The following is an 18,008-nucleotide window of genomic DNA, read 5'->3' as shown; positions in this document are numbered from 1 at the left end:
GTGTCCGCTGTGCCGTGAGTGTGATCATTGCTTGTACAGCCCTCTCGCAGTGTCCGGAGCAAGTATGGTGGGTCTGACACACCGGTGTCAATGTGTTCTTTTTTCCATTTCCAGGAGTGTATTACACAGATTCACCGAAAGAATTTTGAAAGAAGAAATATCCAAAATATTTCTGTAAAAATTCCATGTGACTCTACGTGCACAATCTGACTAAAGAAACTTCCAAACAGTATATGACACAAATGCAACTATTCCACTGCGCTGTGAGAATAAGTCTCTCTGAATATGAAGTGACGACTGAAGTGAAGTGGTAATGAGTTTTGACAACGAAAGCTGACTGGGAACGACCTATTGTATTGTAATAAACCGGGGACCTAGAAACGACGGAGAGGCTTCGTCCTGCTGTAGCCCTGTGTGGTTCACAACCCCACAACAGGCTACAGCAGTCCACTCACCCCACCGCCGCCCCACACCGAACCTATGGCAACTGTGCGGTTTGGCTCCCAGTGCCCCCTCCCTCCCCCCCCCCCCCCTCCCCACCTTCCCCGGGAATGTCCATACCAGTCGAGGATAACCCCAAATGTTTGCGTGGTAGAGTAATTATAGTGTACGCGTATGTGGAAACGGCATTTGCGCAGCAATCGCCACAATAGTGAAGCTGAGGCGTAATAATGGGAACCAGCCCGCATTCGCCGAGGCAGATGGAAAACCGCCTTAAAAGCTCACCAGACCTCGACACTAATCCGCCGGGCGGATTCGCGCCGGGGCCCGGCACGCCTTCCCGCCCGGAAAGCAGTGCGTTAGACCGCACGGCCAACCGAGTGGGCCGGGAGTGACCTCACTGTGACGTGACTGTAATATAAAATGTGGTCCTAACGATTTATTTGGCTGTCCTGTGGTGCCGAAAACTCGGAACCGCTCGAAGTGAAGAACATAAAATATGCAGTGCGGCAATAACCTAGCTAAAATGAAAGAAAAAAACTTGCTCGATGCAATGCAAGAATATGCATCTAGTCTAAGTAGACAATGTTTCTTTTTTTTAAGTAGATGTGTGAAACGCGGCGTGTGGAGATGATAATGGAATTTGCATATGCTAAATGATCTAAGGAAAACTGACCTTCAAACAAATTTTGTTGTAAAACTGGAACTTGTTGTCTGACTATTGCAATCATCTTTACAATATTAATCTTTTATAGCAAATTTTGCCCTGCCAAGTGATTAATTACTGAAACTGAAAAAGGAGTGGAAAAATCTATAACTTCGTCGTGTAAGCCATGTGAATAGATAACTTTGAAGTTAAGAAACCCAGACAAAAAAAAAAAAAAACCACACACATGCACACACCAACCCACCCACCCACCCACCCACACACACACACACACATCATAATTACGCCCAGGGAAGCAATGCAGCAACATCGGTGTCTATTAAACTTCGCTTTTGAAATTAATCTTTATCAAATCACATTTCAGAATTCATCCTTCTCTGTATCTTTATCTCTGTGCTCTGCAAGCCATTTCACATCTATCAGTAACATAACCAACACATGACTCGCTCGCTAGCTTCTATTAGAATGCTATTGCAATGACAATGCCACTGGCAACCAAAGACCACTCTGCTTGTACTCAGAACCTACATTATATGATCAAAAGTATCCGGACGCCCGGCTGAAAATGGTTTACAAGTTCTTGGCGTCTTCATCGGTAATTCTGGAATTCAATATGGTGTTGGCCCACCCTTAGCCTTGGTGACAGCTTCAACTCTCGCAGGCCGGCCGCGGTGGTCTCGCGGTTCTAGGCGCGCAGTCCGGAACCGTGCGACTGTTACGGTCGCAGGTTCGAATCCTGCCTCGGGCATGGATGTGTGTGACGTCCTTAGTTTAGTTAGGTTTAATTAGTTCTAAGTTCTAGGCGACTAATGACCTCAGAAGTTGAGTCGCATAGTGCTCAGAGCCATTTGAACCATCAACTCTCGCAGGCATACGTCCAATCAGGTGCTGGAAGGTTCCTTGGGGATGGCAGCCCATTCTTCAAGAAGTGCTGCACTGAAGTCAGGTATCGATGTCGGTCGGTGAGGCCTGGCATGAAGTTGGCGTTCCAAAACATACCAGAGGTGTTGTATAGGATTCAGGTCAGGACTCTGGTCAGGCCAGCCCATTACAGGGATGTTATTGTTGTGTAACCGCTCCGCCACAGGCCGTGCATTATGAACCGTCTTGAAAGATGCAATCGCCATCCCCGAATTGCTCTTCAGCAGTGGGCAGCAAGAAGGTGCTTGCAACATCAATGTAGGCCTGTGCTGTGACGGTGTCACGCAAAACAACAAGGGGTGCAAGCCCCCTCCTTGAAAAACACGACCACGCCATAACGCCACCGCCTTCGAAATTTACTGTTGGCACAACACACGCTGGCAGATGACGTTCACTGAGCGTTCGCCACACCCACACCTTACCATCGGATCGCCACACTGCATACCGTAATTCATCACTCCACACAACGTTTTTCCACTGTTCAATCGTCTAGTGTTTAAGCTCCATACACCAAGTTAGGTGTTGTTTGGCATTTACTGGCGTGAGGTGTGGCTTATGAGTCATCGCTCGACCATGAAATTCTAACTGTCATAGTACTTGCCGTGGATCCTGATGCAGTTTGGAATTCCTGTGTGATGTTCTGGATAGATGTCTGCCTATTACACAATACGACTCTCTTCAACTGTTGGCAGTTTCTGTCAGTCAACAGACGAGGTCGACCTGTACGCTTTTGCGCTGTATATGTCCCTTCAAGTTTCCACTTCACTATCACATCGGAAACAGTAAACCTAGGGATGTTTAGGAGTGTGGAGATCTCGTGTACAGACGTATGACACAAGTGACACCCAGTCACCTGACCACGTTCTTTAGTTCCGCTGAGCACCCCATTCTGCTCTCTGACGATGTTTAATGACTACTGAGGTCGCTGGTATGGAGTACCTGACAGTAGGTGGCAGCACAAAATACCTGAGTCGTGTGTGGCTCTCGCTCGTGCCATCTATTATTTTACATCCTGTTTTTTTTCGTGTTGCCACCTAGTTATGTTAGTTTCAATTTCTGTTGTCACTGAGTTGCTGCTTTGCCTGTCCGTCAGTGCCAGCAGCAGCGCCTGTCGATACAGCCCTCACGTATTACCTTTGCTGCACTGTTGTTACTTCCCGGTTGTCATCTGACGTGGGGTCAGTTGGAACGTTCGGACCTGTCAGTCGTGGAGTTGGAACGCGGCATTAGTTCAGTCGGGTTTTAGCAGCAGTGATGCCTGGATGTCAATGGCTCGCCCGACCGTAGCTGCCACGCATCAATTGAGCCAGGGACGGTCTTCGTGGATCGTCGGTCGGTCGTTCTACTGGACGACGCGAATTGGCTCGCCGATCGTTTATGGGTTGGCTGTGTGTGTGTGTGTGTGTGTGTGTGTGTGTGTGTTCGTATCGACTCCCGATTTGTCTTCGTGACTGTACAGCCACTGCTGAGTGTCGTTCAAGTCTTCGCGCAAGTGTTTGTCAAACTGTGTGTGTAGTTGGTGGCATTTCCACTGACAAATTGTATTAAATTTTGTCGGCGGACTGGCAGCGAGTCGGTCGGTTGGAGCGCATCAGCAAGCAAGTCTCCTCGCGGCGCAGTCGGCCGGGCCCGCTGCCGGTCTCTATGCAGTGTCGGAGCGTGTGGGCGCTGTTCCGAGCGCTACGAGGTTCGTAGCTCAGTGACCCACGACATGAAATTTGAGTGGTGATTTAATTACCAAAGCCAAGTCTGTTCATGTTGTCCCCTTGGTTGGTGGTTCGCTGTTGGCAGTATTCCTGGGAGCAATAGTGAGTGTTCGAGGTGGTGAAGATTTAGCTTCCGTGTGGTAGAATTAACTATATTTGTCGGACTGAAATTCAAGTGCACCAGCGGAATTTTCTGCCTTGTGGCAGTTAGCATTCCAGTATCTGCCATGCTCGCCGACGTAAGTTCAGGCCGTGTCCTTTCCTCGTCTATTGTCTCTGTCCAACATGGTGTGTAGTTTTTGACAGCTTAATGTATCTTTGGTTGTGAGTGGCTATGTCTGCAACCTTTTGGCTTTGGAATTCTCGTATACTGGTCGGCGGTTAGCAAGTCGTCTCGTCGCTGGGTCCCTGACTGTCTCTTGGTTGTGTTGCCGGTGGATAGAGTGTAGTTGGGCTGACTTCTTGTCTCACCTAAGCGAACGTTAAGATTTCAAGGTCAGACCGAGACCCCTGGAAACTTATGAGTGCCGTTGCCAATACTGCCATTATTGTTGGAGTTTAATTGTGTATTGTGTAATTTTAATGGCTCATAGCCGATGGTAGGAACTTGTATGCTTGTAACTGTGTTTTTAAAATCAAAGGCCTTCAGCCATTTAAAAAGTAAGTTTTTCTAAATTGAGCAAGTCTTACATTGTCTGAAGATAAAGCTTGAGCCTTCTGCCTGTTGAAAATTTATTGTATTGTTTTAAAGCGTCGGCCTCAGCAACTTTAAGTTTAAATGATCTTACTTATCAAGTATTACCTTTTGGAAGATAAAACTGTGGGCTTTCTGCCTGTTGAGAAATTATTGTCGTTGTATTGTTTTTAAAAGTATGGGCCCTCAGCCGATTTAGGTTTTAAGATTCTTACTTATCAAGTATTTCATTCTTTCAAGATAAAACTGTGGGCCTTCTGCCTGTAGAAAATTTATCGTAGTTGCATAGTTCTTAAAATGATGGGCTTTTAGCCGGTTTAAAATTTTGGATTCTTACTTATCAAGTCTTGCATCACTTGGGCTTAAATAATATTTAAGGTATAATGCTTTGGGCATTCTGCCTTGGAAAACTGGTTGCACTTTTTTTAAACAAAGGCCTTCAGTCGTTTTGGAGTAAGGTTTCTTATTGGTCACAAAGCTTGGGCCTTCTACCTATTTAAAGGTTATTGTAGTTATGTTGTTTTAAATTTATCGGCCTTCAGCCGCTTTTAAAAAAACTTGATATATCTGACTAGTCAAGTCTTATATCGCTTGGCTTTAAATACTATTTAAGGTTAGAGCCTAGAGCATTCTGTCTCAAAAAAAAAAAAAATGTTTATAGCAGTTGTATTTAATTCATGGCCCTTCAGCCGTTTTAGAATTAAAGACTTTTCTGTCGGTAGTCAAGCTTAGAAGTTGTGCTGTAATGTCTAGACAAATAAAGAGTTATGTTTGGAGTGTAGCTGACAAACGCTCATTCTGGCCCCCTTCCACAATTCCTACTACTTGTCCTGTCCTGCGGGTTTATCAGGGCGTCTAGTACCTAATATGAAAAAGGTATGTTTTAGGAGGTGTCCGTATACATTTGGTCACTTATTGTATGAGGCGTAACATATCGACTGTTGTAAACAACTGTTTGAAAAAGTTTAGCGTACAAATATCAACTATGACACATGCAATCGAAATATACAGATCACATCACTTTTCTTGAACACAAGAAATAAACTACAAACCTTACAGTGGTTTTGTCACTTAATGATTTGAGGTTCCTGTATTTATAATGCGGCAGTTAACTGATAATGGCTGTTCTGGTTAATGGAGATATATTAACGAAATGTACCCAATGAGAAGTTTGTAAATGTTTTACGTGCCATGAAGCAAATTTGTTCCATTGTATATGTAAACGAAAGAACATTGTAAACTAAACATAACCGAATGAGGTAGCACTCTGTTCAGTGTCTTGGCTTCAGATTTACATTTTCCCACGCCACCCTGAATAAGTTTGTCCGTGGTCTCAGTGTCATCAAGGCCACGGCCGATTACTTCTTCTATCCTCATTAACGTAGAAAGTAAGTTCGTATAATGGTATGTCCAGAAACAAATACGTGTTGAGGTAGGAGCCAATGTGTCCTCCCATTCCCATCTGTGTGTTATGTGGAAGGAGACACTACAGGGAATGCTGCATGTGGCTACCCATCCTAACACATTCTTTGCAATGACACACGCACACTTTCAGATACACCTGCCACCATTCAGATGGTGTCACATGCATTAGCCACACGCACCACTAACGTCTCCACATTATCGATGAGGTTGTCATATACCAATGGCTTGAAATGTCCCCTTAGCCATAGATCCATTTGCTTCAGGTCCGTTGAATGGGGAGGGCATGCTAGCGGGCTTCCTGGACCAATCAATCGCCAATGAGACACTACAGTAAAGTACAGTCTCACGATTCCTAAAAAACTGGGGTGGTGCCCTGTCGTGCATAAATGACAGTCGTTGTCTTCCTGCAAGCGAACTGTTGCATGGCAGCTCTGGTAATTCTTCGACGCACAGCGCCTGTTCATCGTTTTGTTTCTGAATACGTCGCAGACAATTCCTGCTCATAGATTGGCACTGACACGAACCTGATGCCTCACCTCCATGTTTGCTTGAGAATTTGCATCTGCTCACATGTGAGTATTGTGTTGATCTAGTATGCCATCTTTGGTGATTCCTGCCTCACACACACATTACCTGTCACAAGTAAAACTACATCTTGGGTTATCGGGTGTTCTGCCAGTCTGATAGAGCACGTGCCCTGTCAGACCAAGAAAGTCAACCGACAGAAATAGAGCATCTCAAAACAATGTTCTGCAAAAATGGATATACACCGAAACAAGTTGAAATGGGACTCCAACCAGCCAGTACACCACAAGTTCCAGAAGCAGAGCAAGACGAAGCAAAGTAGGTGGCGTATTTGCCCTATGCTGGTTCTATTTCTGCCAGAATTAGTAGGATCCTCCGTAAACACAATGTGTGTTCTGTACATCCAGCAAGATCAGGGGACTGGTGGGAAATGGTAAGGACGTCCTGGGTTTGCGGAAACCAGGGTTTATAATATACCTCGGCAATGTGGCATGTCCTACATTGGCCAGACGACAAGAATAGTAGATATCAGGTGCAAGGAGCATCAGAGGCACACCCGGTTACGTCAGGCAACAAAATCAGCCATTGCTGAACACTGTCTAGAGGCAGGTCATGCCATGAATTATGTAGAAACCAAGTTTCTAGCCCAAACGCCCAGATTTTGGGACAGTGTTATAAGGGAGTCAATATAGATAAAAGTTTCCAATAATCTCATGAACCGCGACATGGGGTGCCAGCTAAGTAGAGCCTGGGATCCTGCTCTGCAATTGTTGAAGAAACAACGGGGACAGCTGCAGTACTCCACAAATAGAAGAACTGAAAGCGTGGACATGGAGAACGATCCCCATACACCAGACCGAAGATGGAACACCCAGGGACGTGTCTGGCGGGCGCGAACCGCAAAGAGAACACCCAGGAGCGCAGCAGACGGAAAAGGGAACGGCAGTGCTCCAGAAAATAGCAGCGAGAGGGCTTGGACTGCAGAGGGAGGGCCTGGTGAAGGGGGAAGGCCACAGCCGTAACTACTGGGCCGGACCACTCGAGGAGTGGGCTCAGGTCGCACCTGATGAAGGTAACGAGCTACGGTACCGAAATATCGTGCAAGTAAGACGCTGATATCCGGCAGAACACCTGATAAACCAAGAAGTTATTAAGTAACTGGGAAAACCTGAGTTATTTGTTTGTTGTTGTTGTCTTCAGTCCTGAGACTGGTTTGATGCAGCTCTCCATGCTACTCTATCCTGTGCAAGCTGCTTCATCTCCCAGTACCTACTGCAACCTACATCCTTCTGAATCTGCTTAGTGTACTCATCTCTCGGTCTCCCTCTACGATTTTTACCCTCCACGCTGCCCTCCAATGCTAAATTTGTGATCCCTTGATGCCTCAAAACATGTCCTACCAACCGATCCCTTCTTCTAGTCAAGTTGTGCCACAAACTTCTCTTCTCCCCAATCCTATTCAATACCTCCTCATTAGTTACGTGATCTACCCATCTAATCTTCAGCATTCTTCTGTAGCACCACATTTCGAAAGCTTCTATTCTCTTCTTGTCCAAACTAGTTATCGTCCATGTTTCACTTCCATACATGGCTACACTCCAAACAAATACTTTCAGAAACGACTTCCTGATACATAAATCTATATTCGATGTTAACAAATTTCTCTTCTTCAGAAATGCTTTCCTTGCCATTGCCAGTCTACATTTTATATCCTCTCTACTTCGACCATCATCAGTTATTTTACTTCCTAAATAGCAAAACTCCTTTACTACTTTAAGTGTCTCATTTCCTAATCTAATTCCCTCAGCATCACCCGATTTAATTTGACTACATTCCATTATCCTCGTTTTGCTTTTTTGCTGAGGTATTAAACAAGTAAAACTGTCTATATCTCAACAAATATTGGTTTGTTGATATATCATTACAGGTACGTTTCTTCTAGTTTCGACCAATACCACCTCCTGTAGAAATCTGTGACATTTTTTTGAAGTGCCCTGTATTTGCATCGACGGAATCGGTAAGTATTACACCATGAAGCACTAGTTCGATATTTATCAAACTTTATAGAGTTGTTCATCACATCCAAGGATATTGCACATAACATCTGAATGCAAGCAAAGGAACAGTTCCAATACTTTGTGCCTAAACGGAAATGATAATTTTATTGGATAACAAGATATTTGTATAAGAGTTACGCTATCCATTGTGTAAGTAGGCTGTTTAGGTTTTTTATATTGGTAACGCCACGTAGCGCTCTGTATGAAACTCACTGGCTTTGCTGTGTGCAGTCAGTGGCTGTTTGGCATTGTTGTAATACTCGCCATTGTAGTGTTGGGCAGCTGGATGTTAACAGCGCGTAGCGTTGCGCAGTTGGAGGTGAGCCACCAGCAGTGGTGGATGTGGGGAGAGAGATGGCGGAGTTTTAAAATTTGTAAGACTGGATGTCATGAACTGCTATATATATTATGACTATTAAGGTAAATACATTGTTTGTTCTCTATTAAAATCTTTCATTTGCTAACTGTGCCTATCAGTAGTTAGTGACTTCCGTAGTTTGAATCTTTTAGTTAGCTGGCAGTAGTGGCGCTCGCTGTATTGCAGTAGTTCGAGTAACCAAGATTTTTGTGAGGTAAGCGATTTGTGAAACGTATAGGTTAATGTTAGGCAGGGCCATTTTGTTGTAGGGATTTTTGAGAGTCAGATTGCGTTGCGCTAAAAAAAAAAATTGTGTGTCAGTTTAAGCACAGTTATGTATAATTTTTCTAAGGGGACGTTTCAATTGGCATTGTGGGTAACGAGAAATTTGTCGAAAAGTTAAGCTGTCCTCTTTTGCTACATCAGAAGAAAGTTTTACTCGAGATAGTTATCCAAATGGTTGAACGTGGAACAAATATACGAGGAGCGTCCTATAAGTAACGCAACACAGTTTTTCTCGGCCAATTTCTGTTTAAAAAAATGCGGCATTTGTTGTGGGACGTCGTGGAATATTCCCGATTCAGCCCATATGGTTTTCTTAAGTTCCGGTAGGTGATGGCGCTATATGTAGTCTTCAAAATGGCATATTTAATGGAGGTGCTTTCCAATCAGAGAGCTGTTCTTGAGAGCATCGCAGATAGTCATAGTCGCTCGCAGAATGTCCCGCTGTTCTCATTTCTGCTACGTCTCATAATTTTTGCCTTTCCTCGATTTACTCTCAGTCCATATTCTGTACTCATTAGATTGTTCGTTCCATCCAACACATCATGTTCATGTAATTCTTCTTCGATTTCTCTCAGGATATCAATGCCATCAGCAAGTCTTAACATTGATATCCTTTCACCTTGTATTTTAATTCCACTTGAAACTTTCTTTTATTTTCTTCATCGCTTCTTCGACGTATAGATGTAATAACAGGGGCGAAAGGCTACATCCCTGACTTGCACCCATTTCAAACTCCACACTTCGTTCTTGGTGTTCCAGGTTCTTGTACAAATACTATCCGTCTTTCCCTGTAGCTTACCACTGTTTTTCTCATGATTTCTAACATCTTTCAACATTGTACACTCTCGAACGCCTTTCTCAAGTCGACAAATTCTGTGAATATATTTTGATTTTTTTTTTTCAGTCTTACTTCCATTGTCAATTGCAACGTTAGTACTGCCTTTGCCTTTCCTAAAGCCAAACTGATCGTCATCTAACACCTCCTCCATTTTCTTTTCCATTCCTCTGTGTATTATTCTTGTCAGCAACTTGGATGCATGAGCTGTTAAGGTGATTGTGCGAGAATTCTCGCACTTTTCGGCTCTTGCAGTGTTCGGAACTGTATGGATGATGTTTTTCCGGAAATGTGAAGGTATATTACGAGTCTCATACATTCTACTCACAAGCGTGAGTAGTCGTTTTATTCTCACTTCCTCCAAAGATTTTACAAAATTCTGATGTAATGTTGTCGATCCCCTCTGCCTTATTTGATTTTAAGTCTCACAAAGCTGTTTTAAATTCCGATTCTAATACTGGATCCTTTATCTCCTCCCTATCGACTCCTGTTTCTCGTTCTATCACGTCATCAGATAAGTCCTCCCCTTCATAGAGGCCTCAATGTACTCTTTCCACTTATCCGCTGTCTCCTCTCCATGTAACAGTGGAATTCCCACTGCACTATGAGCGTTACTTCCCTTGCTTTTAGTTTCACCGAAGGTTATTTCGACTTTTCTGTATGTCGAGCTAGTTCTTCCGACTATCATTCCTTTTTAGATTTCTTCACATTTTTCGTGTAGCCATTTCGCCTTAGCGTCCCTGCCTGGCCTGTGAGTTTGTAATAAGTGTGTGCTGAAGAAAGATCAAGAAAGACAGACGAATACATTGGGTGTTGCTAAAAAAAATCAACTTTTCCATGACAGCAAGGTCATAGATAGTACAAAACGTTGTAAGAGACATTTAATGGAGCTAAAAGATAACGAATCGTTGATGGCGAGTCAGAGGAAATAAGTCAGACATGTACACAGGACATTTTTTGTCTAATGAAGGTTGTAAGACTTTATATCTCCAGGACATTACACTTCATACACATTGGCCTTGAGTAAAACCACTTGTGGGGTTGCAAATATTGCTGTGAAAGATATTTTGCCACATATGCGTTAAATGAGAGGCGTTTGTCACCTCTGGGTGTGCTGGATGAGCTAGGTTTGTCTGGCTAGATGGATACTGAGTAAAAATTTGAAGCAAGTTTGAACAGTGGTAAAAGACAGCTGATGCAGCTGCCGAAGTGACTGTCACATAATGCGTCAGCAGCTCAGCACATGAGAGACTGTCAATGCAGTACAGCTAAAGCAGAATATCGCCTCCACCTAATGGTCAGTGCAGTACAATCTAGCATGCAGATAATAATGTTACAGCTCGCCGTGTACGAGCGTTTTAGGTAGCTTAAACACAGATAGAATTAATGTACAAAGCGTCCTTCAGAATCTTATAGCTGTGGGCAATGTATTCGTAAGTAAATTCTTTCAAATACTATTCATGTCCTTTCAGCCGATGCACATCACAAATTTTATTAAATTTTGTAAATTCAGTCAGATGCACGTTTTTAATGTCAGTGTCTCCATTACTGACCAATGGATTGTCTATAATCAGCTTATGAACAAGGAACAGAGCAATACAACTAGTACTTATGCGTCTACTTTTATTGGAAATTGCATAGCAAATCAAATCCTTAACATCTTAGCCTATATTGCATATCTTTAGATGCGGAATGTGTTTCTTGTCGACAAAAAATATATTTTACTAAAAGTTTATTTTGGCATGAACAATGTTATCCTGTTGGTCCTTCTGTATCATTATATATCTACTGAAATTCTCTGATTCTGACACTGATCTGAAAGGAATATGCAGGACATAACATTTTATACACAAAACATACTGTGAGAATTGTAATTCGATGCAAATCTAGAACAAAAATGTGATACATTTCTATAAAATATTGGGTAAATTTTTTCCCAGCGACATGACTGTTGGTAAGTGTTCCTAAAAGCGCTTTTGTGCCATCTACGTAAAAGATCAATGGATTGTTATTGCTAGGCGTTCGTCATCTTAAGTGATGGATTTGACCTTTAGTTGCAATAGTTGAAGCTGAGTACCACGTTGTCCAAAGAAGCAAAAAAAAAAAAAAGAAGCAAATCGCTTGGAGTCCAGGTACGAACTGAACTGAAGAAAGAGAATGAAAACTCTCCACCAAAATGGAAGAATATTCACTCCAGAATTAATGGAATTAAGAGTTGTCCTAGCAGTACTGGGTATTTGCAACGTTTCTTTATTAATGGCAAATATACTGCAATTAACTCCACTATAACAGGACGACGGCCATTAAGAGCAGTGAGACTTTCGAAAACCCAAGCGTCTCATAAAAGTGGTCTCACAATGTAATGAATGAAGATCTGTGTTTGATGAAGCTCAGTTAGCGTGAGTATGACGCTTTCGACTTCAGGTCGAAAACAATTTCAAGTAAGATACTCAAAATAATGTTTAATAATTTTGAATCAAGAAATAGTTGGAGCTCGTCCAGAATACTTTTTTTTTACTGCGAATGTTTTTTGTGTAAGAGGGAGAGTTTGAAAAGTATTATGTTTATAATTCCCGTAAAGTAACTGTGATAGAAATATTTGTGACGAGCTTAGTGTCAGAATCAGACTGAGGAAGTAGTTATAAGATTTTTCGGAACACAGATGGCAAATATATTTAATAATCATTTCTTAAATATAGTAGAAAATACAGGGACAAACAGCTGAAGAGAAAAATCATAGCAAGATGTTGAAACAGGAACTCTCATAAAATTAGGTCATCTCAAAAGTAAATCTGGATGTGGTGGTGTTTCTAACAGAGAGCTAAAGATTTGTTCACATACAATAAGCCCAGTCTTATCTGAAATACGTAATGCATCACCAACACATGGAATTTTTCCAGATCGAAATATGGCATTGTTAAAACTGTCAATAAGCATGATGATAGGAGAGACGTTTTCTGTGACCTGTATTAGGCATCTGACTGTACGAATCACAATATTCTTCTGGATCAACTGAGGTTTTGTGGACTTGATGGTATAGGCAAGGAACGGATAAAATTCCATGTCTAACGAAAATAATGCAGAGAGCTGTACTTAGGAACTCAACCAGTGTAGTTAGAGGACATTACTATGAATGAGGAAAGACATATGAGGTTTCACTAAGGCTCAAGATTAGGCCTGCTATAGTTCCTCATATATATATATAAACCCAAAGATGCATTAAGCGATAGAAAAAATGGTGAATAAACTTCTTCAAACTATCATTGACTAATTGTCTGTGAATGGCCTCATCTGTTTTAAGAAGACACAACATATTCAGTTCTGCACATTTAGATATACTGCACCAATGATTAGTGTAACAAATGGTGAGAAAATAATAAATAAGGTAGAAATCTTAAAATTGTTATGTGTCCATATTGACAAGAATTTAAACCGAAAAAAACACAATTTTGGAACTCCTAAAGCAATTTACTGCAACACATTGCATTCAGTCTTAAGGAGAGACAAATCAGTAAGTTGACATATTTGGCATATTTTCATTCAATAATGTCACATGGAATTATGCTCTGGGGTAACTAAGCTTTACACCTGAAAAAAAAATCTTTACTGCTCAGGAAAGTGCCGCAGGAATAATATGTGGTGCTCACACCGATCATGTTGTAGAGATTTGTTTAACAGAATATTGCTTCACAGTATAGTTATCCCCTCGTGAAGTTTATTGTAAATAACCCACTGCAGTTCAGGTGGAACGATGATGAACATAATTACATTTCTAGAGGAAGAAATGACATTCATTACACCATATTAATGTTGTCTCTAGCACAAAAATGGGCTCACAATGCAGAAAACAAAATTTTTGATCATTTCCCAGTAATATTAAGGGTCTGACAGATAGCATAGTAAAATTTGACAAGAAACTGAAAAGCTTTCTCTTTGACAGCTCCTTCTATTCCATAGAAGATTTTCTGTTATTGTGACGTGAAAAGGTGATGGCTTGGAATTACAAAAATACATCTGTATGCCTTTTCTCTTAAAATCATAAAAAATAAAGAAAAAACTGATAAATGATCAACATGTAGCCATGTTTACAAAATAATTTATGATGTCGATATAAAATGACTCTTTGCACATCATTACTATTTATTGCGCAAATCATCCACGAAACATGAAACTAACTTACAAATTAGATTTCAGTGGCAAAAGGTCTCGATGGTTTCAGTAAATGTAATGAAAAGAGTAAACCTACATTATATTGAATTAAAGTTTATGCATTTAGTTAATTTAACGTTGCTGATTAAGAAAAAATCCTTTATTAGTCAGTATTACAAGTATAATTTTACATTGAGTACTAGTTTGTGCTAAATTAGCCATGTTCAGATCTTACAAAAATTTTTATAGTCTTCATTCTCCTGATTTGGCACATTGATGTTGTCTGACAGACAAATTGTGTTTATTCAATAAATACAGGCTGCTTATCTCAAATTTGACTAGGTGAAATGACAACATATTTTTTTTACTGCACGTGTTTCTAAAGCAGGAAACACTGCAAATGTACATAACTACACTTATCTGAAATATTTTACATCTCTCTCCGTTGAAAATATAAGACGTGTCGTACAAGATTCAGATACCAATAGATTGTCACAACAACGACGTGTAGCACTTCTGAAAATATTTTTCACCCACGGTCGCTGCATTATGGAAGCTCGCAGAAAATTCAAATGAAGATTCAATATTCGCGTTGCTCCTTCAAAACAGATCATGGAAGGTCATGTAGAGAAATTATACCCTGAGGACAATGTTAATGAAAGTCTTCAACTCGGGCGTCCAAATACAGCTCGCTGTCCACAGAATTTCTAAACTGTCAGTTCGTTACTAGTAAACAGTACTTAGAAACTGACTCGCCACCATTGTCAAGAGCTTGGCTTCAACAGATTATGCGTGAACGAAAACGTAAGGGCTGATATACACACATAGTTCAGGTTGTTCAAAGTTTACTAGTAACTGAGAGATCAACTGGAGGTTGCAAATTAATTCCGCGTGCTGTCTGAAAACTCAAATTTTCACAAGAAGCTAATGGTAACAGATGAGGCTGATGTATTAACGAACCAGTCAGAAAACACTTATATGAACATATTTACATGGCTGACAAGTGACTTTGATGTACAATAATTGTCCATAGTGAGTTCTACCTTCTTTTATTATTTTTTTTTAATTTTTTTTTTCGAGAGTGAAAATGGGAGTATCGGTGCTGTGACTGTTGAAACTTATCGACACATTCTCGACACTCCTTGCGCCATTGTTTGCTGTGGATGTTGCCTAACACGTAGTTCCAACAAAATAGGGAAATTGTTCAGTGTGTCAGTTTCGAAGAAACGTTCCGGGAAAGGTGATTTCTGGATACGGCAATTTTAGCTGGCGGCCCGGATCACCGGATCTCACTATTCTAGATTGTTTTTCCTTTGGAGTCTTCGTCAAAGAAAGACTTAAGGTCTTGAGCTGTCACTGTAAAGACAAGAGAAGATCCAAGAATGTGATGTTTCATGAATTCTTCTACGTTGAGATGTAAATCGGGCTACATGCTTAATTTTGTCCCTCGCACATAGTCCCGTTTCGCAGCCACTATCTGCTACTCCACTCAACTCCAGATTTTATACTGACAGCCGCGAACAGTAATGCAGCTTTAGAAACCACAACGTATTTTGAGTTTTCTGGGTTGTTACTCTATTAGCGGGAATTTGTGGCAATTCCTTGTTGAGACTGCTGTTCGTATCTGCAGTCTGCGGTCCTTTACATTATGGCATGGAAGTATTGTCTTCAATCTTTTTTCTGCAGCTTCCTGATTCAGCCCTTACCGAGCTGCTGAAATGCGGCGGCCTAACACCCTACCGCATTGATTCCGTGGGCGATTCCCAACACAGTAAACGTGGCAGTCATCTGTTCCATTTCCCATGTGGACGTCCTTGAGAATCTTGATGCGCAACAGAATCACAACCATTTGTTTATGGAAAAAGAAAATCCATTATGACTTGCTGATTCTGCGTACAGTGACACACGACGGAGCTTCTGTACATTCGGAAGAACAAAGCGATGCTATAGTGTAGAGTGTACAGCTATTCTTAATCTCAAACACGTCAATCGAAAAAGGAAAATACCATTTTCTGTCTAGAAGAGAGAAAAAACAGTGTGATATTTCAAAGATGAAAAAGTGTGCTTTCTGTGATTGAGTCTATGGCTGCAACACTGCGCCACATTTAGTCACAGAACTAAGAATTCTACATTGCATATTGCAACCTGCACAGTAATGTGACAAACTTCTAGACAGCAGTTTTTCTGCATTGAAGTATTCCACTGGCCAGCGACGTTTTTGTGAAAATGGATTAAAGTTGACAGAATGAGATTTTCACTCGGCAGCGGAGTGTGCACTGATATGAAGGTTCGCAGGAAAGCTTCTGAAAAGTTTGGAAGGTAGAAGACGAGGTAGTGGCAGAAGTAAAGTTGTGAGGACGGGGCGTGAATCGTACTTGGGTATCTCAGATGGTAGAGCAATAACCCGCGAAAGGCAAAGGTCCCGAGTTCGAGTCTCGGTCCGGCACACAGTTTTAAACTGCCAGGAAGTTTCGGATTAAAGTTGAGTCTGCCGGCCGCTGTGGTCTAGCGGTTCTAGGCGCTCAGTCTGGAACCGCGCGAGTGCTACGGTCGCAGGTTCGAATCCTGCCTCGGGCATTGCTGTGTGTGATGTCCTTAGGTTAGTTAGGTTTAAGTAGTTCTAAGTTCTAGGGGACTGATGACCACATATGTTAAGTCCCATAGTGCTCAGAGCCATTTGAACCAAAGTTGAGTCCCTTGCTAGAAGAAGCCTTTTACAAGTGCCATTTTGTGGATCGTATGCTTATTCCAGCGTATAGTATGCCTCCTACGAATGTTTGGCGCGTGTTTGTGCCCTGCCAGTAGTGTGCTAGTTCTCGCAATGGCCACCACACTCGTTCTGTAGGAGCGTGGATACAGCTTCTCGAGGCGGACATTCGGACTCTCTGTCAACACCAGAGATGGTGGCTCAGCATCACCAGACGAGACTCTTCCTCTCTGTCGCACTCATGACCGAATTATGCATCGTTAGATGACTAACCTCTACTCCTATTTTCTAATTCTTCCCACTGGTTAAAAGGACGCCGCCAGTTTTCACGAAGTGCAGAGCATGCTTCGTAACACATATACCGCTCGTTGACTATGTTTGCGTTGTATATCACACGAAAGCGTGATCCTTCCAGCTTCAAAGACGTAATACACATGATTCACTGCAGTTAATTCTTAATAGCGAACGCCGCATCTCTATTTTGCAAGCATCAAAACACGCACTGTGCATGATGACCCCTCCTAGACAAATCATGTTTCGAAGAAGTGGTGCCACCTTCTTATTCTGCATCCAAATATCGGAAAAATGCAAAACACACTTCTTCCTCTGCATTTCTCAGTGCAGGTATCTGGCTCTCATAGCGGTGTTAGTTACCACACATCTTACGTCACGATTACTCCTCGCCGAGCATATCCTGTATTTCTTCTAAAGTCTTGCCATTCGTTTCGGGAACCACGAAGTACACGTAGAAGGAAGCGAGGAGTGCACACCCGGAGAAGACGAAAAATGGGCCGTAGTTCCCAACTACGGCGACGATGTCCCCGAAGAATCTGGTGACCAGGAAGGACGTGAACCAAGTCACGAAAGCGGCCATTGGCATCGCCACAGACTTCGCATTCGGCGGGAAGACTTCGCCAGTCACCGTGTAAGGAAGACAGCCGTAACCTGCAACAGACACACGCCATAGAGAAAAATTAAAGAGGCAGAAGACTTCCGTGGCTCCTGCTGAAAACGTGGTATGATGCGACAGTACTCCACACGAGAGAAGGAAGTAGCAACCCTGGTTCCCGAGGAGATTTTTATTTCTGTTGTATGACCAAAGTTGGGAAGGAACGTGCCTACGTATCCCCCCAAGCCCCCTGTGTGCTGATGTCCTGGGCTAAATTCCACATCCACATTTATAAACTGAGTGTATAGGGGCCTGGAAGGGGGTGTCTCGAAGAAGAGATACTTGTTCT

The 18,008-nt window shown here is 42.2% G+C and overlaps 1 protein-coding gene across 1 annotated transcript in view; it reads right to left on the bottom strand.

Moving 5' to 3' along the window:
- Positions 1-14,201: 14,201 nt before the first annotated feature.
- Positions 14,202-18,008, bottom strand: part of LOC126355804 (facilitated trehalose transporter Tret1-like) — a 113,531-nt gene continuing 109,724 nt past the window's right edge. Inside the window, exon 6 of the mRNA XM_050006227.1 lies at positions 14,202-17,715. Coding sequence (XP_049862184.1) covers positions 17,444-17,715 — 272 coding nt within the window. The 3' untranslated portion in view covers positions 14,202-17,443. The remainder of the gene's footprint in view (positions 17,716-18,008) is intronic.

This window comes from Schistocerca gregaria, chromosome 3, assembly GCF_023897955.1.
Source record: "Schistocerca gregaria isolate iqSchGreg1 chromosome 3, iqSchGreg1.2, whole genome shotgun sequence".
Lineage (NCBI taxonomy): Eukaryota > Metazoa > Arthropoda > Insecta > Orthoptera > Acrididae > Schistocerca > Schistocerca gregaria.
The sequence above is the reverse complement of the archived record's forward strand: the minus strand, read 5'-3'. Positions and strand labels throughout refer to the sequence as shown.